The sequence below is a fragment of the Podarcis vaucheri genome, assembly GCF_965113315.1.
Source record: "Podarcis vaucheri genome assembly, chromosome: 6".
Lineage (NCBI taxonomy): Eukaryota > Metazoa > Chordata > Lepidosauria > Squamata > Lacertidae > Podarcis > Podarcis vaucheri.
Window position 1 is genome coordinate 107,760,012 of NC_138764.1, and position 17,593 is coordinate 107,777,604.

Below are 17,593 nucleotides of genomic sequence, written 5' to 3' on the forward strand. Positions count from 1 at the left end.
TTGAGTCGCTGCAAGCTGGAGATTGGGCAATAGGGTTTCACCACGAGGCCTCGGCCAATTTAAATAAGTGGAAGTAATGTTTTCCATGAGAGAAGAACAAGTGATACAAGATTTTCTATACGCTGTTTTATGGGTTTGTGGGTTATATTCATTAATATGAATAGTCATTATTACAATAAAGCCAAGATGCTTGGCGTCTGTGCATCCAGGGAGAGATTCCTGTGACCGGACGGTCTTTGCAGGGCAGCTGTGGAAAGGCAGAGACAGGGCAGGCACCAGGTTGGAGCCATCCAGACTGCCTCTCCCACCCCCAGAATAAGCTTGAATCCCCCCCACATGGCCAGGCAGCAAACGTCCCTTTGCTGTGCCAAGACATGCCTCTGTTTTTGCCTCACAGGCTGACCCTGATGGAAGTGGGAGAGGCGGTGGTGGAAGAGCCAGAGACCAGTGAGGAGGAGGTCGCCTTTGGCAAGGTGAAAAGAAGCCCCTGGCAATGGGGGGGGGGGAGAGCTGCCTGCCCCCAGGTCCCCTGAGAGCCCCAGCCAGCCTGACCTGCAGCACCTGCTCCTCCTTGCACCCCCTCGGCTACTTTCTGGTTTCCCTCTTGGGGGCGGGCGGGAGGAAGGGCTGCGTTTGGCTTTGCTGGAGTGACTCCACTTTGTGCAGCAGGCAGTGAATGGGTAGCTGGCCCACCTGGCTTTTGTCCGCAGGAGTCAGAGCGGAGGCCTCTCCTTGCCTGCAGGATCTTATCTAATGGCTTCTTAAAGGAGAGGTGAGTGGGGCAGAGCAAGATGGCTCCCCTTAACACCTGCCTTCCCTCTTCCTGCAGGATTCCTGAGGTAGGCGGCTCCCCCCCCCTCGCAGTTTCTCAGGGGGCTCTATGCTGCGCTGCCCCTCCTGGGGTTGGAGGCTTCAGTTGCTTGTTGCCAGTGCTGTTTGTCTAATCGACGATCTGGTTTTGGTGCCTTGGGGGGCTCTCCTTGCCCTCATTTCTCAGGGACAGTTTTTGTTGTGTAGCATTTGAGGTTTTGCCTCAGCTCCTCTCACTTGTGGGACGCTTTCCATTCTGCTATTTCTGTTCTGCTGTTCCTTTTTGATTGGGTTTTGTGGAGCTGTTGGCTGAGAAATAAAACTGTTTATGGAAAACTTCTGGTGCCTGCAAAGAGGCTGCTTTGACGGGGGCTGGCGAGGGGTGTTGCACGGTTGGGCCTAATGCTTCTACCCTGCGCTGAGGCGGATGACGTAGGAATCGCTGTGGGTCACGTAGCGCACCCAGCGGTGAGGGAGGCTTGGCTGCGGCCCCACAAAGCGCAGGAAGCGGATCTGCAGACCAGAAGACGTGTGTGCTGGCACCTCAAAGGAGAGGTTGGCGGGCCCCAGCTCCAGCAGCCGCGCCCGGCTCAGCCCTGGCACCTCCAGCTGCAAAACAGACACACATGATGGGGCGGGTGAGTGTGGCAGCAGAGATGGAGCAGCAGCTGGAGGGCCACCATTGTGGGGCTTCCCTCCATTGCTGCACCAACTGCTGGGGCCATCAGTTAACCCCTTACCTTGAAAAGGGCTGAGAGCTGGGAGCCACCTTGGACTCTGGGAATGACCCACTCGATGGACTTTGTGGAGGGCTGGAAGGTGGCGGACTGCTCTGGACTGCTCAGCTCCTGGGAGAGGCTGGGGGTGGGGGAACAGCCGTGAGGGGGGGGGGAGCACCAAGCAGGGGCACAAGAACACCTGCCATGTTGGAAGTGGCCTTGCAGCAGCCGCCCCCCCCACCTTACCTTAGAGTAGCCTTAGGCACAGGCAGGTGGAGGTGGATGTTCACTGCGTGGCTGAAAGAGATGCGATCCGTAAGTGGGGCAGAGCAGGGTGAAGTGGGTGCCCCCTTCCTGGTTTGCCCCCCCCCTTAAACTACAGGGAAGGACTCTACCTTTTTGGTGACAAGTCACAGCGAAGCTTGAGGTAGATCTGCACTCTGCAGGGGCGGAAAAGGTGCAGGGTGAGGCAGGGCTGGGGGCCGCCCCCTTCTCCCCCCTTGCCCAGGGCACTTGGAGGGCTGCTTGAGGTGGCAGCCAGGCCCCACTCACCGGCTGCTGGGGTCGTGGTTGATGGTGGGGAAAAGATGGAAGGGCAAGGCCGCAGGGGTGTCGTCCGCCAGCTGGTACTGCATCAGAGTCAGCTGCTCAAAGAAGGGCAGGGCTCAGCAGGTGGGCTTCTCCCAGTCCCCGTGGGCCAGCCCCCCCCCCCGCCCGCTTGCCTTTACCTCTCCTTGGCTGGGGTTCACGCGGAGGATGCGGCTGCGCTCAAATTCGTCCAGCTTGACGGAGCTGTGGAAGGAGCACTCGTCCACACGCACTGCGGTGCCATAGCCTGGGGGCAAAGCAAGAGAGGCTTTAGCGGGGGCAGGTCCTGAGGTTCTGTGGCGGGCGGGGGGGGCACACTCACCTCGCAGCTCAGTCTTGCCCACGCAGAACTCTTCAGTGAGGCCAACCCGCATCTCTGCAGGGGAGAAAAGGGCCTCCATGAGCTCTCCTGGTTCCTCAAGGGGCATTTCCCCCCAGGGAGGAGGAGAGCCCTCGCTACCTCGTGTCTCTAAGCAGTAAGTAGCCGCTTCTCTTCCTCACGGCTGCTGTGTTTTTATCCTTCAGCTTATTTGCAACTGAGGTTGCCCTGCCAAAGGTGATGGGGCAGTGGGTACACTTAACTTGCACAAGGCCTGCCTAGTGGGAAAGTGGGAGGGAGGGAGGAACCCCCATTCCCTGCAAGAAATGAACCTTCACAGTAGGGCCAGGGTCACACCTCCCTGCAGCAGAACTCCCTATTTCTAGGCACAAGGCCCCCCCCCCCAAAAAACATGGCATGGATTCCTTGGTCACTTTGCACCATCCTTTGCAGGAGCCTCCAGTGCCCCCTGGGACAAACCTGCCCCTGCAAGTGGTGTCCAGACAAGCAGGAGGTCCTGGCTTGTCCTCTGAAAACCAGCCAGGCACTTTATGATGGGCAGAGAAAGGGAGGCGCAAGCAGAAGCTGTCCGAATTGGCGGTTGCCCTCCTTGGTCAGGACATGTCTGTGAGGGCATTTACTCACCGGAGCAGCCAGGAAAGAAACTCTTGAGGCGGATTTCTCCTTGGATGTCAGTCTTCATGGGGGTTCCCTGGAGGGAAGAGGCACAGGGCTCAGGGCCTCCACCTGGGCAGTGCTGTGGGTTCAGGGAAGGGCTGTGCAAGAGGGAATCTCTGGCGCTGCTTTCGACTTACGTTGGCTGCAATGATGACTGTGAGACGCTCCACTACATCCAGGAAGACCTCTGGCCGCGAACTCTGGAGGAAGAGACAGGACAGCTCTGCTGGGGCTCTTGCATTGTAGGGCCCTTGGGGATCCCTTCCAACCCTACAGTTTTGCAATTCTGTTCCCACAGTGACCAGGCAAATGCTTCTCCGAAGCCCACAGGCAGGCAAAGCATGACAACAAGTCCCCCTCTCATGCTCTCTGTGTTGGGGGCCAGGGGAGGGTTCTGGCCGGGTGAAGGTGCCCTGCTTGCCTGAATGAATCTTCCACCAGTTTCTGGGAGCCATTTGGGTTCTGATACCACCAGAGCAAGAAAACCTCTTAGCCCCTTTCTCTGCACTTCTGCCTTTTTTCCTGAGCTACCAAGCCCCAAACACAGCAACTTTCCTCACGGGGGAGTCGCTCCACCTGCTTGATAATTTTGGTTGATCTTTTCCTAATGTTTCCCAGCTCTGCAATATTTATCTTGCAGGAGGTTGACCTAAATGATCGTGGGGTACATTCAAACTACAGTTCTCGGATTCTAAGTGCAACAACCAGAACTGAACTTGGTGTGTAGGCTGATACCATGGCATTATGACAGTCGTGGTTTCAGATGACAGGTGGGAGACAGGCATTTGTTGCATCATAAATGTTTGTTGGCAGTCAGCACAACTCCATCCCTGTCAGCACCTTTGGGGAGCTTTTGCTGAGTGACTCAGGATACGGGGCATCTTACCTGTTCCCCCCGCAGGGACAGGACAGGACGGGCAGCTGCGCAACTGGGAGCCACTTTGCTTTGCTGTGTATCTGCTCCAAACTGGATCCACAAGAAATAATAATTATTGGAAACGGATGTTAATCTGAGTCCTGTGAAGCTGAAAGAGTCCTCAACTCTGTGAACAGCAAAGCAGCTTATTGCTGACTCTCAGTGACAGGTGTGTGAGATTTTGGAGAATGCCACAACATCCACATAATAAGATGCTACAGAACACAAAGAGGAAAAGAGCAATGGCTCCCCAACATTACTGTAACATAATAAATACTTGAAAAGCAGAGGTCACCAATATACTTTACCCAGAGCGCTTATGCAATGCCCGTTGTTTATTGGGGTTGGGACCATTTTTCAGCCAGTGGGCTGGATCCTTGGATCCTTGGCTCCTTCAACCACTGTCAGCTATTTTGCCAGTGGCTGGGAGAAGCCCCTGTGCCAAATTCTAGATTATCACTGGCAGTCAGTGTAGACAATACTGCTTGAGGAACTAGCAGTGGGACTGGCATACCCAATGTGTTAGAAGAGGTGTTATGCATCGGCTTTGTTTCAACACTGAACCCACCACCTCCTGCTTTTTCCTTGCAGCCTCACTTTGCCCATCTAGCAGGAGGCGGCTTTGGCTGCAGCGGCAGAGAGGCACCCAGAGCAGAGCCATTTCTTAGCATTTTCAGGCCAAGCATGACAAACCCAGCCCAAGGGATCCTAACAACTGGACAGAAGCACATGGCCACATACACAGCCTTGTGCTGTGCAAGCAAGTCTCCCTCATCTAGCAGCTGGGGCTTCTCGTGAGGAGCAGGTCTTTAGAAGCTAAAAGGCATTAGGTGACCTCAATGTCAGGCTGCCATTCACTCCCATGGAGCCCATTTCTGGGTCTCCCACTACCAGCCCCACTCACCAGGCCTACTGTACTGAGGTCAAGAAGACTGAAGGGCTGGCTGAGCACAGGCTCCATCTGGATGAAGTTCTTCAGCACGTCGGGCGCTGTTGTCTGGATGTAGCCATAATCCTGAGGGGAGGGGAGAGTTGTGGGTGCAACCAGTTCCCTCCTACCCTTCCCCTTTGTGCCCCAAGCAAGAAAACACCTGGAAGCATCTATGCAGCAGGATTACTAGCCATGCACAGATTTGATCAAAGGAAATCACTTAAGAGGAAAAGCCATTAATGGCCATGGGGGGGGGGGTTCCAAGTGGTAGCCTCCTCACCCCAACTCCAGACAGAACCAGATCCAATGCCAGGCTCCACCCTTTTAAAATGGTTTGCATGAATGGACCCTTCTGCAATGGTCCTATTCTGGCTTGGGACCGTGGTGCCCCCCTACCCAACTGTCCTGATGAGGTGCCACACATTTTGCTCCTTGAAGCTGGGTGTGAGCCTGTTGGCACCTCTGGTGTCTTCTTCCGCTTACGCGGTGGATTTCACCCTGTGTTCTGTGTGGAAACTCTGCTATGAATTTGTCATGGCCTTGTTTGATATTGGAGCTTTTTGCACTGGTTGGCCTTCGTGGCAGGTGCCATTTCTTTGCCTGAGGCGGCTGGCTTCCTGTCAAAAGGGGCCTGGCGCACCCCCACCCCACCTACCAGGAGCTCATCCAGGAGCTCATAGATGAGCGCAAAGTTGAGGCTGACCGTCTTCTCACTCAGAGAGCCGCAATAGTCCCGCAGGAGCGTCACCAGCCTGGAGGCAGGAGGGAGTACAGGTGTCAAGGGGGGGGGGTCCCACAGCGCCCCGCCCTGCCCAACCTCGTGCACCGCAGGCAGCAGCCGCCTCACCGGTTGAGGAACTCGACAGCTGCGAAAGGAGAGGCGCTGGGCAGCACCGTCACCACGAAGTACAGCCCGGCGTGGCGCACGTGGGCGAAGTGGAGTCCCTGGCGCGCCTGCTGGAGGGAGGGAAGGAAGGAAGGAGGGAGGAGAGGGGGGTCAGTCAGCGGCGACCCGCTTCCCCTGGCGCGACACAGCCCCCGCCCGCCCGCTTCTCTACCATGAACACGGGCGCCTGGTCCCCCGGCAGCGCGGCGATCTTCTGGCAAAAGGTGTCGACCAGCTCGGAGTCGCCGTCGCCGCGGACTGAGGGGGGGGGGTCAAGGAAAAAGGGGGGGGATCAGAGCCCCCGAATCAGAGCCCGCCCCTGCGCCCCCTCCCTCCCCTCCCCGAATCAGAGCCCGCCCCTGCGCCCCCTCCCTCCCCTCCCCGAATCAGAGCCCGCCCCTGCGCCCCCTCCCCTCCCCTCCCCGAATCAGAGCCCGCCCCTGCGCCCCCTCCCCTCCCCTCCCCGAATCAGAGCCCGCCCCTGCGCCCCCTCCCCTCCCCGAATCAGAGCCCGCCCCTGCGCCCCCTCCCTCCCCTCCCCGAATCAGAGCCCGCCCCTGCGCCCCCTCCCTCCCCTCCCCGAATCAGAGCCCGCCCCTGCGCCCCCTCCCTCCCCTCCCCGAATCAGAGCCCGCCCCTGCGCCCCCTCCCCTCCCCGAATCAGAGCCCGCCCCTGCGCCCCCTCCCCTCCCCTCCCCGAATCAGAGCCCGCCCCTGCGCCCCCTCCCTCCCCTCCCCGAATCAGAGCCCGCCCCTGCGCCCCCTCCCCTCCCCTCCCCGAATCAGAGCCCGCCCCTGCGCCCCCTCCCCTCCCCCCCCCGGGCGCTGCTTCCCTGCCTGGCCGGGGCGCGCGCGGAGGAGGATACAGTCCTTGTAGAGGAGGCGGTCGCCCTTGGCGGAGAGCACGAAGAGCTGAGGAAGCATCGCCGCGGGGCGGGCACTCTGCACATGCCCCGGAGAGCCCGGGGGGAAGAGCTTCCGGATCCGGGCGGGGCCTACATCCGGGACCTCCGCTCTTCTCGGAAGCGGGCCGCCGTCCAGTGACAGCTGGCCGTGAAGAAGGAGAGGAAGGGGGAAGTCGGCGGGCGGGACTTCTGAGCGTGGGGACTGATTGGGTGATCTGGAGGGGGGAGGCGGGCGGGCGTTCCTTCCCGTGCGGGGATTGGGCTGCCTGACCGGGAGGAGGAGAGGAGGGCGGCCATAGGCGGAGTTGGCGCCACTTCCCGCGTCACTCAGTTCCGTGGCGGGAAAAAGGAGAAGGAGGCGAAGCGGCCAAGATGGCGGGAAAAGGCGGAGGTTGCGACTACGCGGAGGAGGCCGGTGAGCGCAGCGGGGGCGGGCGGGCGCGGGCGGGCGGGCGGGCGGAGCCGAGCTGACCGTGTGTCTCTCTCTCTCTCTCTCGGCAGCGAGGGCTTCGGCCTTCCTGGAGGGCTTCTACCGGCAGAGCGAGGCGGGGAAGGAGTTCCCTTACGTGGAGCAGCTGGTGAGGCGGCGCGCGAGGCGGGCGGGCGGGCGGGCGGGCGGGCGGCGGAGCAGCGTGTACCGAGTGCGGGGCGGGGGCCCCTCCTCCTGGCCCCTCCGCCGCCGCGCTGACGCCCTTCCCTCCCCGGCTCCTTCCCGGCAGCGGCGGGTGGCGCAGCGGGATCAGGTGGCGCTGCGCGTGGATCTGGACGACGTGGCCGAGGAGGACCCGGCGCTGGTGGACTCGGTGTGCGAGAACGCGAAGCGCTACGAGAAGGTCTTCGCCGATGCCGTGGCGGAGCTGCTGCCCCGGTACCGGCAGCGGGAGGTGAGCCTCGGCCCCGCGCCCCGCTCCCTTCCTGCCGCGGGGAGTTCCCCTGGGGAGCGCCGCCTTGCCTCTCTCCTCTCGCCCGGCAGGTCGCCCACAAGGATGCGCTGGACGTCTACATCGAGCACCGGCTGCTGCTGGAGGGGCGCGGGCGGGAGCCCGGCCAGCCCCACGACCCCCAGAACCAGTTCCCGCCAGAGCTCATGCGCCGCTTGTGAGTGCCGCCCCCTTTTGCCAGGCCTGGCCGGGAATCCCGCTGCCTCTGCAGCCGCCCCTGCAAGCCGAGGGGCCGTTTGCTGAGTTTCTCTTCTTCCGGCAGAAATGGAAGCTGAGGAGGGCAGAGGATGGGGGGGGGGTCCTTTCCCCCACCGCCATCTACCTCCAGATGTTGCTGCAAGGCCTCATGGCCCGCCGTGGTCTCCCTCTGTCTCCCTCTGCCCCGTTTCATAGTGAGCTGTACTTCAAGGCGCCATCGAGCACCAAGGCCCAGGTGATCCGGGAGGTGAAGGCTGATGCCATTGGGAAGCTTGTGGCCATCCGGGGCATTGTCACCCGCGTCTCTGAGGTGAAGCCTCGCATGGTGGTAGCCACCTACAGCTGTGACCAGTGTGGTGCAGAGACCTATCAGCCGGTGAGGAGACAGTCTTCCAGTGGGAAAGGGAAATGCACAAGGGGGTGATACCCCAGCCGAGGCTCCTTGTACCTGACCCCCCTTCCTTCTCCTCTTGCCTCCTCCCAGATACAGGCCCCCAACTTCACCCCCCTGCTGATGTGCCCCAGCCGGGAGTGCCAGACCAACCAAGCTGGTGGCCGACTCTACCTGCAGAGCCGCGGCTCCAAGTTCATCAAGTATCAGGAGCTGAAGATCCAGGAACATGTGAGCCTCTGTGTGTTTCTGTCAAAACAACGGGCCCCTCTGCTGCTGTAGCCATTTCCCCACTAACCACCCACGGCGTTCCAGGGGTGCGGTGGAGAGCCAATGTCTAGCTGCTCAGCCGCCAGTGGAAGCAGCGTGGGCCAGTGGTTGCAGAGAGGATGTTTCACAGGCAAAAGGCCCCCAGCATCTCAAAGTAAAGGTTGTTGGGTTAGTATGACGGGGAAAGGCACAATTTTACTTTAAGTGTTTCTGTCTTCCTCCTCAATTCCCAAAGTATTTTAGAGTGGCTTACGATAAAAGAGTAAAAAGCAATGTTAGTTGGGTGGTTAACATGCAGAACTGGTCATTGTGCACATTCACTGGGCCCCCTGGAGAGTGTATACATAATCTAGCTATAAGGAAGGAATTCTGCACATTTCCCAGTCAATGTGCACCTGTCAACTGGCCCAAAGTGGTTCTAGTCCTTGGGCCCCAAGGAAGGGCGTCTTGTGGAGCAGCCCTGTGATTGGCTGCCTCCTTCACAGCAGGTGGGCCTGTCCCTTCCCTCAAGGAGGCACTCACCACTTGTGGAGGCTGAGCCACTCCATGTCCCCATCCTTGGGGCACAGCAAGTGACATTCAGACATAACCCAAGACTGGATGCTACACTGGAACCATCAAGCACCCCAAAGCAACTTGCTTAACAAGACACAAGCAAGGGAGGAGCTGCTCTCCTGCCATCTCTGCCGCAGAGCAGGCTTGGCAGTGGGCTAGATCCTGCAGGGGCCGTGTGGTGGCTGTGCAGCTGCTGCCTCTACAAGCACCTCCAGGTGGGGGGCAGGGACTCTCTGCAGTCTCTGGGTGCGTGGTGGGGAGGTCTTGGGCAGGTGCTGTTCTGGGCTAGGGCAGGTGGGTGGGTGATTGGATGTTCAGAAACCTCCAAGGAAGGGGATGGGCTCTCTTCGTTGAATGTTTTTCAGCAGAGGTTGGGCGGCCAGGGATTCTTTATGTATGATCCCTGCATTGCAGGGGATTGGAGCAGATGGCCTGTCTGGTGCCGGGGCAGAGGGTCTGGGTGCACTGGAAGGGCGAGGAGGGGGCCCTGCTCTCACCTCCCCCTCCCTCCCTCCCTCCCTCATAGAGCGACCAGGTGCCAGTGGGGAACTTACCGCGTTCCATCAGCGTCAGCGTGCAAGGGGAGAATACGCGCCTTGTGCAGCCAGGGGACCACCTCAGCATTACTGGCATCTTCCTGCCTGTGCGGCAGACGGGATTCCGGCAGGTCCTGCAGGTGGGAGAGCAGTAGGTCAAGCTGGGAGGGGTCTGGGGGTGGTGCTGGGGCTCTGGACTGAGCACATGTCTTGCTGCATTGTAGGGCCTTCTGTCTGACACATACCTGGAGGCCCACCACATCGTCTGCATGAGCAAGAGCGAGCAGGAGGAGCTGGGTGGAGGGGGCCTCACGGAGGAGGAGCTGCGCCAGATCACAGGTGAGGGGCGGCTTCATCCTCCCTGCCCCTCTGGCCCCATGGGGCTTGGAAAGGGCTTCCAGGAAGCTGGTTGTGGTGTGGAAGTGGTGCTCTGGCCTGGCTTGTATAGTCTGGTTCCAAGATGCTTTGGGCAAACTCCCTTCTCAGAAGACGTGCCTCAGAGCTGGCAGCGAAACAGAGAAAGCAGCTGCCTTATACTGAGTTAGACCCAGGGTATAAGGCAGAGAGTCTTTCCCAGCCCTGCCTGGCGATGCTGTTGGCAGGGATTGAACGGGGAAGTTTCTGCATGGCCCTTGGGCAATGACTGTCCAGGAAGAGAACTTTGGGGTCATGGCAGAGATCTCGCCCAAAGTGCTGCCTCCTTGTTCCTGGCCAAAGTGAAGCCAGTCTTGGCTTGCTGGCCCCTCCTGTAGGCATCTCCTCCTCTCAGCTGCCTCAGCTGGAATCTAAATCGTAACCACCTCTTTCACACCCTGATTTGGAGAGTTTCTCTGGAGGTCGGCTGGCTTCTGTCAGGGATGTGCTTCTGTCCCTCAAGCAAGATTACTGGCAAACTCGCTTGTGCAGGGGGTGGGGCATCTGTCCGTCACCATCCCACGCAGTGCCTCCCAGCCCCCAGGATCCTGAATTGCCCAAGGGGCTGGTGTGGTCTGGTTGGGTGCCTGGAAGGTGCAGGGCAGGAGCCCCTGCCCCTCACTCACACCTCCCTTCTGCTGATTCCTTTGCAGAGGAGGATTTCTATGACAAGCTGGCGGCCTCCATCGCCCCCGAGATCTATGGCCATGAGGATGTCAAAAAGGCCCTCCTCCTCCTCCTGGTGGGGGGCGTGGACCAGAACCCCCGGGGCATGAAGATTCGGGGTAAGGCCCCCATGGCTGCAAGCAGCTGCTCTCCTGCGCCTCCTTTCTCCCTCTGCTGCCATCTCTGCTCTGGGGCCTTTTCTGCAAAGTGCTGCCTTTGCTCTCAAGGGTGGGGCGATGTTTTCTCCAGAGGCCAGAGGCACCCCTGGATAATGTGCCCTCCTCTTCCCACTCCCGGACCTTGTAGGGAACATCAACATCTGCCTCATGGGGGACCCTGGTGTGGCCAAGTCCCAGCTGCTGTCATACATCACGCGCCTGGCGCCACGCAGTGAGTACCACTTCCGGGTCCACTGACTGGGATACTGCATGGGACTGAGCCCGGGACCCTCTTCCTGCAAGGCAGATGCTCTGTCCCTGAGCAGCGCCTGTCTGGCTGATGTTGCAGCTGCTTAGTTGACTCCCTCTGGAAGTTACCCAGCTCCCGCTAAGGAGACCTACGGGCTGCCACGGTGGGGGGAGCAGGGAACCTGAGGTCTCCGCTTCAGAAGAAGCTGCAAGGGGGTGGGCAGAGGGGTCTGCCCAGGGTCTTCCTTCCCACGGCTCTCAGCCAGGTGGGCAGGTGTCTATGGAAAGGTAATGCTGCTTAGGCCCTGAAGGCACACCTGAGCAGCCCCTGGTCTCAGAGGCCACTTCCACCCCCTGGGCTCCTTGCTTTCAGCTTCCTGCCATGTGTGTGTGTTGGGGGAGAGGGCACAAGGCCTTCTCTGTGGTGGTCCCCTTGCCTCTAGAAAGGCCTCGCCTCTGAGGTGCATCTCGCCATGATACTGATTTTGTTTTGTCAGTTGGACAAGACACCCCTTTTGCTCAGGTTTTGGGGGAGGGCTTATGAGGCCCATGGATTTTTTGTGCAGCCGGGGCCCTTATTTTGTGTCACCCAGTCCTTGAAGCTTAGCTCTGAGGGTGGGTGCTTCCTGCCCTGAGCCCAGGAGCGTTGGGTGAGGGCGGAGGAGAGCTGCTTTAGTGATGGGCCCAACTTCCGTCCCGTTCTCCAGGCCAGTACACCACGGGGCGTGGCTCCTCTGGGGTAGGGCTGACAGCTGCTGTGCTGCGTGACCCACTGACGGGGGAGCTGACCCTGGAGGGGGGCGCACTGGTGCTGGCTGACCAAGGCGTCTGCTGCATTGACGAGTTTGACAAGATGCTGGAAGCAGACCGGACGGCCATCCATGAGGTGATGGAGCAGCAGACCCTCTCCATTGCCAAGGCTGGCATCCTGACCACGCTGAACGCCCGCTGCGCCATCCTGGCGGCTGCCAACCCCACCTATGGCCGCTACAACCCCAAGCGCAGCCTGGAGCAGAACATCCAGCTCCCGGCTGCCCTCCTCTCCCGCTTCGACTTGCTGTGGCTCATCCAGGACCGGCCGGACCGTGACAACGACCTCCGGTGAGCAGGGGCCGCCAGGCGCTGCAGATGAGGCCCTTCTCCTCCTCCCCCCCCCCCGGGTTTTGCTGCTTTTTCTAAATGGTTGCCTGTTTTTCACAGTCTTGCCCAGCACATCACCTACGTGCACCAGCACAACCGCCAGCCCCCCTGCCAGTTCCAGGAGCTTGACATGGGCCTCATGAGGTGAGGGGGAAGGGCTTTCCAGCCCCAGGGGCCATACAGTGGCTGGGCCACTGCGCATGGTGCAGGGAGGGTGGCTCCCATACAGCGGAGGCCTTGGGTCAGGGCTCATCTCCTTGCGTCTCCTGCCAGGCGGTACATTGCCATGTGCAAGCAGAAGCAGCCAGCGGTGCCTGAGGCTCTGGCAGACTACATCACGGCCGCTTATGTGGAGATGCGGAAGGAGGCCTTGTCCAACAAGGACACCACCTACACCTCGGCCCGCACCTTGCTGGGGATCCTGCGCCTGGCCACTGCCCTGGTGAGTAGAGCGCAACAGCAACAATAATAAATAATAATAAAATTTTATTTATATCTAGCCCTTCCCAGCCGAAGCCGGGCTCAGATCGGCTAACAACATTAAAATGATACAACATTCTAAAATCATTTCATTATAAAATCAATTCAAATCAGATTAATGGCAACCATTGGGCTAGAGTTCTGTGAGGATTGCCAAAGGAGGGGGTCAGGCTGTGCCCTGGCCAAAGGCCTGGTGGAACAGCTCTGTCTTGCAGGCCCTGCAGAAAGATGTCAAGTCCTGCAGGGCCCTGGTCTCTTGGGACAGAGCGTTCCAAGAGTCCCGCAGCAGCTGACCAAGCCAGAAGGAGCCACCGTAGCCCCATGTCTGGGAAGCCCATCAGAGCCTCAGGGCAGCAGTTCTCCCCACTCACAGTTGCCAACAGCTGCTACCCAGCTCTGATGGTGGAGGTGGAATATAGCCCTTGCAGCTAGTAGCTGCCAGTAGCCTTTTGCTCCCCTCTGGTTGTCTCATCCTCTTCTAAAACCATCTGAGCCAGAGGCCACCAGCACTGCATCTGTCTGCTCTAATTCTTCCAATGTTCAGCTCTCCCCCCACCCCCCAATAAAATAATTAATTGTAGTTCTGTCATATCTAGTTTCCTCCCAGCAGCTGTAGTTGTAGTCTCCATGCTGTCCTCTGGCCAATACTTCAGAGGGAAAGAGGTTAATCCATCCTAGGCCACCTGCTCCAGCTTCTCACTTCTAGAAATTTGTGTGGATACAGCAGAAATTGCAGTGGGCCAAACATCTTTTTAGAATACTTTGCTTTCCTATTTTTCTTTTTTTAATCCTAAGAAGCCCGCTTTGAGTTGACCCCTGCAATTCTGGTGCCTGCACTGAAATGGTTTCAATGCAGTGGCAGGACCTTGGAGGGCATCGCTTGGTGGTTTGGAGCAGGAAGGGTGGTGGTAGAGGGACCGTGGGTGAGCCGGCTGACATTGTGGGGCTCTCTTTAGGCTCGTCTGCGGCGTGTGGACTTGGTTGAGAAGGAGGATGTGAATGAAGCCATGCGCCTCATGGAGATGTCCAAAGATTCCCTTCTGGCAGACAAGGGGCAGACAAGCAGGTATTGTATTGTCATAACCTCGTGCCGTGGAGTGGGGGGGCATCGGACTTCTCTTGGGCTCCTGGATTGACCTTCCCCCTCCCCCCTCCTACTGCAGGACTCAGCGCCCCTCTGAGCTGATCTTTGCAGCCATCAGGGAACTGGTTCCGGCTGGGGGACCTCGCTCTGTGCACCTGGCAGCAGCTGAGCAGCGCTGCGTCTCCAAGGGCTTCACTCCTGCCCAGTTCCAGGCTGCGCTCTCGGAGTACGAGGAGCTCAATGTCTGGCAGGTGAACCAGAAAAGGACCCGCCTCACTTTTGTCTGAGCCCTGCTAGCCTGCAGGAGGTCTTGGTGCCTGCTCTCTCCCACCTTGGCTTGGACCTGGGCTGGGGGACTGCTTGCAGGGTGTCTCCTGCTATCGCTTTTATTAAGACTGGCATTTTTCCCCAATAAAGCAATTAATTTGTATATCTTGTGATCTAAATGATGCCACTCGATGGCTGAATGCTGACTCCTACCAGCTCTCTGCTTCCAGGGCTCTTTCTGCCTGGGGGTGGGGGGCGGGATGGGCAGCCCGCTCAAGGTTGCAATGTCCATTGAGGAGGAGAAGCAAGACCTCCTACACACACTACCACCCCAAAGAGGCCAAAGACATGAACCACACACAAAGTGTCTGCCGTCAAAACTGCTTTATTAGAAAGAGCCAACATCTCAAAAGAAGAGCCCCCGCATTCGCCGGCCAATGCCCTGGCGGTCATACAGAATGTTAAACTTGTTCACAAACTGGTTCATGGTGTTGCAGGTCTTGGTGATGGTGCCAAGGTATGTCATGAGGCCCACGTCATTGCATTGCTGAGAGGGAGACAAAAGGAGGCCGGCTGATCACAGAGGGGACAACCTGTGTCCTGCAGAGCTCCCGGAAGCACTTCTTCCTCCCACCTTCCCATGCACCAGAGCTCTTCTCCAGCTGCCCTCAGATCAGGCTGTCGCAAGCTTTGCCATAACCTTAGCATTGGAAGAGACACTGAGGATCATCTAGTCTAACCCCTTGCAATGCCAGAAAAGCTCAAGTTGGCAGGTGCATTTCCAACCTTTTCCTTTTGTGGAGGTCTCTGTGAGATGCAGGAACCCCCCAGGCCAGAGGGAAGCACTTTAGCTGGGGAAGTAGAAGCAAATGACAACATTCCTGCTCCATCCCTACCCCCCATTAACAAGGGATTCCTCTCCCCCGCTCCAGTTTGACATGTCTTCCCACGCTCTGCAAGAAGCAGACAAGTTTTCCTTGCCAGGACACTCACATCATAGAAATCTGTTTTGAACTTGTCAGTGCTCAGCACAGGCAGGCAGTGGCAAAGAGCATAGGCCTCGCGCAAGATCTCGTGGTTGAAGGGCACCTCCCCTGGCGAGGGTGGGAAAAGAAGCAACAGTTTAGAGAGGAGGCTGAGGTGCTTCCCACCTGCAGGAAAGAGGAACAGAGACAAAGGTGGACACTGTTGCTTCACCCACAGCCCTCACCTGCTTCCGAGGCTTTAACATACTCCAAGATGAGCTTGACACGGCTGTGAAGCATCTTTATGGCACTGTGCTGGGCAATGAGATGCTCGGCCACTACAGTGACAAGTGGGGGAGGGGGAAGAGTCAGGGGGAAGCCGCCTGAAAATTGCCCTAACACCTCTCTCCCCTGAGGCATGAAGCAGGCCAGGAACAGCTTTCACCATCCTCATGGGAGACCTTGCAGCTCCAGCCCAAAGTTAGCACTAACTGGCTAACAGCCCCACTGCCCATTGCCCCCCCCCTTGCCTGTAGAGTTCTCGCCGCTGCCCGTCGCTGTCATCCGTGCCACATGATCAACCCCAATGCGCTCGGCCTCCTCTGTGGCCAGAGTGTACATCAGTTCGGCAAACAGCATTGTAGCCTTGATAGAAAGGGGGAAAGAGACAATAAGGCCGCAGATAGGCCTCTCCCCCTGCACAGGCAGCAAGCGGGGCTCCCTCCAAAGGTGGCTGGCTCTCCTTCCTTGGAGATTTTTAAGCAGAGGTTGGATGACGAGGGATCCTTTAGCTGTGACTCCTGCACTGGGGATCTCTCCTCCCATACAGGAAAGATGGCCCGCTTCTACCCAAGTCCTTGCAATACATGCCTTTCTAAAAAGAGTGAGATGGCGCAAGAGTGGTGGGTATTACCTCTCCATTGATGATGTCAATCACCGACTCGAAGACACTGACAGGCAGCTGAGAGAGAGAGAGAGAGAGAGAGCACAGCAGCTCACTCAGATGTCCCTTGGTGCAGCTGTCTGAGGTTTCAGTCATGGAAGGGAGCAGGTACTCACATCCGTGTGTTTTGTCATGGGGTTCAGCTTGAGGAAGAGGGGGCTCTCGATGATCTCACACACCTGAGGAAAAAATGAAGGTGCTATCAGGAGCGGCAGAAGTCCGGGCCTCTGTCCCTTGGCAATGTGAAACCTGGAGGGCTGCTCAGAGGCCTCTGCCCACCCATCCCACAGCCAGCAAGCAGCAAAGGGGGTGGGGGCAAGGCTCACCTGCTTATGGACATGGATGTCAGACTGGTCTGGGGGGCCGCCTGTTGTGTACCAGCCTAGGAACTCCAAATCTTTGAAGACTTGTTTAACTGCAGGACAGCGGAAGAAAAACAGCTATCACAACATATAGTGACACTGGTCAACTACGATGGTTGCAAGAAGGCATTAAACTAAGTTATGGAGGATAAGACTATTGCTTGTGAATATGACAACGGATCTGTATTACCTTTACTATTGGAGGCAGAATTCTTCTGAGTACCATTTGCCAGGAATCACCCCGGGGAGGGGGAGGAGTGCAGCTGCACAGGGGTCCTGATTGCCAGCTCCTGGGGGGGGGGCGGTGCCTCTAGTTTACCACTGTGCAGAAAGTGTGCTGGGCTCTGTGGGCCCCTCGGCCCCCTGCTACCAGCCAGGCTGCTCTGAGAGACCCTCTTTGGCTCATGCCTGTCCTGCGAGTTGCCCCCGCCAGCCCCCCTCGTCCTCCTGGCAGGCCCAATTGCCGACTCACACTGTTCCTCCTTGGTATAGTAATACTCCTTGTCGATGACCACGTTCTCCCCCACCGTGTGCGAGAGCAGCTCGAAGGAGTTCATCACCTCGATGTTGCGCCCCTCCTGGCGGCCGATCAGGGCCCCGATTACTGCGGGAGGCAGAGGGGGGAGTCAGGGCGGCTTGTGCGAGTTTTGCCAGAGATTGGGGGGGGGGGCCTCTCTCCGCTCCCTTCCCGGAAGCCTTGGCAAGGCGGGCGGCCTGAGCTTGCAGAAGATGCATTCGCGCGCCCCCCCCCCCGCCCCGGCCGCCGGGCTCGGTCCCGTCGCTCCGGGGTCCCGCGGGAGGCCGCCCCTTCCCGGCTCGCAGGCCAAAGCCCACCGGGTGCAGCTCACCTTGGACGGGGCGCCCCTCCTGCGAGCGCATCCGGATCCAGTGGTCGCTGATGTTGAGGATGACGAGCGGGTGCAGCGCCACCGACACGCTCCCCGTCACGCCCGACGCCATCACCGCCGGCGCCGCTGCGGAGACCGAGGGAGTCGTGAGGACGGAGGAGGGAGGCCCCGAGGCCGCCGCCGCCGCCCCAGCCAGGCCCGCCCGCCCGCCGCCTCCCCCCGGGCTTACCCGCCGCGTCCACCTCCATGCCGGCCCCGTTGCTGCTCCCGGCCGGGCAAGAACCGCCGCCGCCGCTGGGAGCAGCCGCCATCTTGGCCGCGTATGTCCCGTCGCGCTCTCCGTAGAGCATTCTCCCCGCCGGACGAAGGGCGCA

General features: G+C 59.1%; 4 protein-coding genes across 8 annotated transcripts in view; 2 read left to right on the forward strand and 2 right to left on the reverse strand.

The window, feature by feature from the left end:
* The window catches only part of STAG3 (STAG3 cohesin complex component), a 23,249-nt gene extending 22,103 nt beyond the window's left edge, over nt 1–1,146 (forward strand). The window contains exons 28-29 of one of the 2 annotated variants that reach the window (XM_082228510.1): nt 398–473; nt 830–1,146. In XM_082228510.1, the coding sequence (XP_082084636.1) occupies nt 398–473; nt 830–838 (85 nt within the window). In that variant the 3' untranslated portion in view covers nt 839–1,146. Of the gene's footprint in view, nt 1–397 lie in introns of both variants that reach the window. The other variant, XM_082228511.1, reaches the window with a different exon arrangement.
* Nucleotides 1,073–6,840, reverse strand: AP4M1 (adaptor related protein complex 4 subunit mu 1). Of its 3 annotated transcripts, none has more exons than XM_082228523.1 (15): nt 6,714–6,838; nt 6,020–6,105; nt 5,809–5,915; nt 5,617–5,713; nt 4,935–5,045; nt 4,001–4,081; nt 3,252–3,314; nt 3,082–3,148; nt 2,440–2,493; nt 2,258–2,364; nt 2,082–2,173; nt 1,925–1,969; nt 1,776–1,826; nt 1,551–1,668; nt 1,073–1,419 (listed from the first exon to the last, which is right to left on the reverse strand). In XM_082228523.1, exons 1-15 carry the CDS (start codon nt 6,769–6,771, stop codon nt 1,219–1,221), a joined length of 1,338 nt encoding a protein of 445 aa, XP_082084649.1. In that variant the 5' UTR covers nt 6,772–6,838; the 3' UTR covers nt 1,073–1,218. The 3 variants fall into 3 exon arrangements, with proteins under 3 accessions (XP_082084649.1, XP_082084648.1, XP_082084647.1); XM_082228522.1 differs by having other exon boundaries at nt 5,809–5,918; nt 6,714–6,837; XM_082228521.1 differs by having other exon boundaries at nt 2,258–2,493; nt 5,809–5,918; nt 6,714–6,840.
* Nucleotides 6,841–7,009: 169 nt separating this feature from the next.
* On the forward strand, nt 7,010–14,264 carry MCM7 (minichromosome maintenance complex component 7). Of its 2 annotated transcripts, none has more exons than XM_082228513.1 (15): nt 7,010–7,167; nt 7,254–7,330; nt 7,472–7,636; nt 7,726–7,850; nt 8,087–8,267; nt 8,376–8,513; nt 9,634–9,783; nt 9,868–9,982; nt 10,711–10,842; nt 11,030–11,113; nt 11,838–12,231; nt 12,331–12,414; nt 12,544–12,712; nt 13,707–13,816; nt 13,914–14,264. In XM_082228513.1, exons 1-15 carry the CDS (start codon nt 7,125–7,127, stop codon nt 14,119–14,121), a joined length of 2,175 nt encoding a protein of 724 aa, XP_082084639.1. In that variant the 5' UTR covers nt 7,010–7,124; the 3' UTR covers nt 14,122–14,264. The 2 variants fall into 2 exon arrangements, with proteins under 2 accessions (XP_082084639.1, XP_082084638.1); XM_082228512.1 differs by having other exon boundaries at nt 7,472–7,635; nt 7,722–7,850.
* A 206-nt stretch (nt 14,265–14,470) lies between these two features.
* COPS6 (COP9 signalosome subunit 6) lies at nt 14,471–17,593 on the reverse strand. The gene is made up of 10 exons (XM_082228525.1): nt 17,449–17,593; nt 17,220–17,345; nt 16,844–16,975; nt 16,336–16,424; nt 16,126–16,188; nt 15,980–16,027; nt 15,597–15,711; nt 15,312–15,404; nt 15,095–15,195; nt 14,471–14,648 (listed from the first exon to the last, which is right to left on the reverse strand). Exons 1-10 carry the CDS (start codon nt 17,567–17,569, stop codon nt 14,508–14,510), a joined length of 1,029 nt encoding a protein of 342 aa, XP_082084651.1. The 5' UTR covers nt 17,570–17,593; the 3' UTR covers nt 14,471–14,507.

Bases quoted from the DNA above. Each gene is read 5' to 3' on its own strand.
- COPS6 (XM_082228525.1), bottom strand. From the start codon at position 17,569: ATGCTCTACGGAGAGCGCGACGGGACATACGCGGCCAAGATGGCGGCT. The intron at 16,976-17,219 runs GTGAGCTGCACC...TGCCTCCCGCAG, and splicing joins GGAGGGGCGCCCCGTCCAAG to TAATCGGGGCCCTGATCGGC. The intron at 15,712-15,979 runs GTAATACCCACC...CTTTCTATCAAG, and splicing joins TTGACATCATCAATGGAGAG to GCTACAATGCTGTTTGCCGA.
- MCM7 (XM_082228512.1), top strand. From the start codon at position 7,125: ATGGCGGGAAAAGGCGGAGGTTGCGACTACGCGGAGGAGGCCG. The intron at 7,851-8,086 runs GTGAGTGCCGCC...CCCGTTTCATAG, and splicing joins CCAGAGCTCATGCGCCGCTT to TGAGCTGTACTTCAAGGCGC. The intron at 13,817-13,913 runs GTATTGTATTGT...CTCCTACTGCAG, and splicing joins GACAAGGGGCAGACAAGCAG to GACTCAGCGCCCCTCTGAGC.
- AP4M1 (XM_082228521.1), bottom strand. From the start codon at position 6,771: ATGCTTCCTCAGCTCTTCGTGCTCTCCGCCAAGGGCGACCGCCTCCTC. The intron at 1,970-2,081 runs GTGAGTGGGGCC...CCGCCCCTGCAG, and splicing joins AACCACGACCCCAGCAGCCG to AGTGCAGATCTACCTCAAGC. The intron at 1,420-1,550 runs GTAAGGGGTTAA...TCTGTTTTGCAG, and splicing joins AGCTCTCAGCCCTTTTCAAG to CTGGAGGTGCCAGGGCTGAG.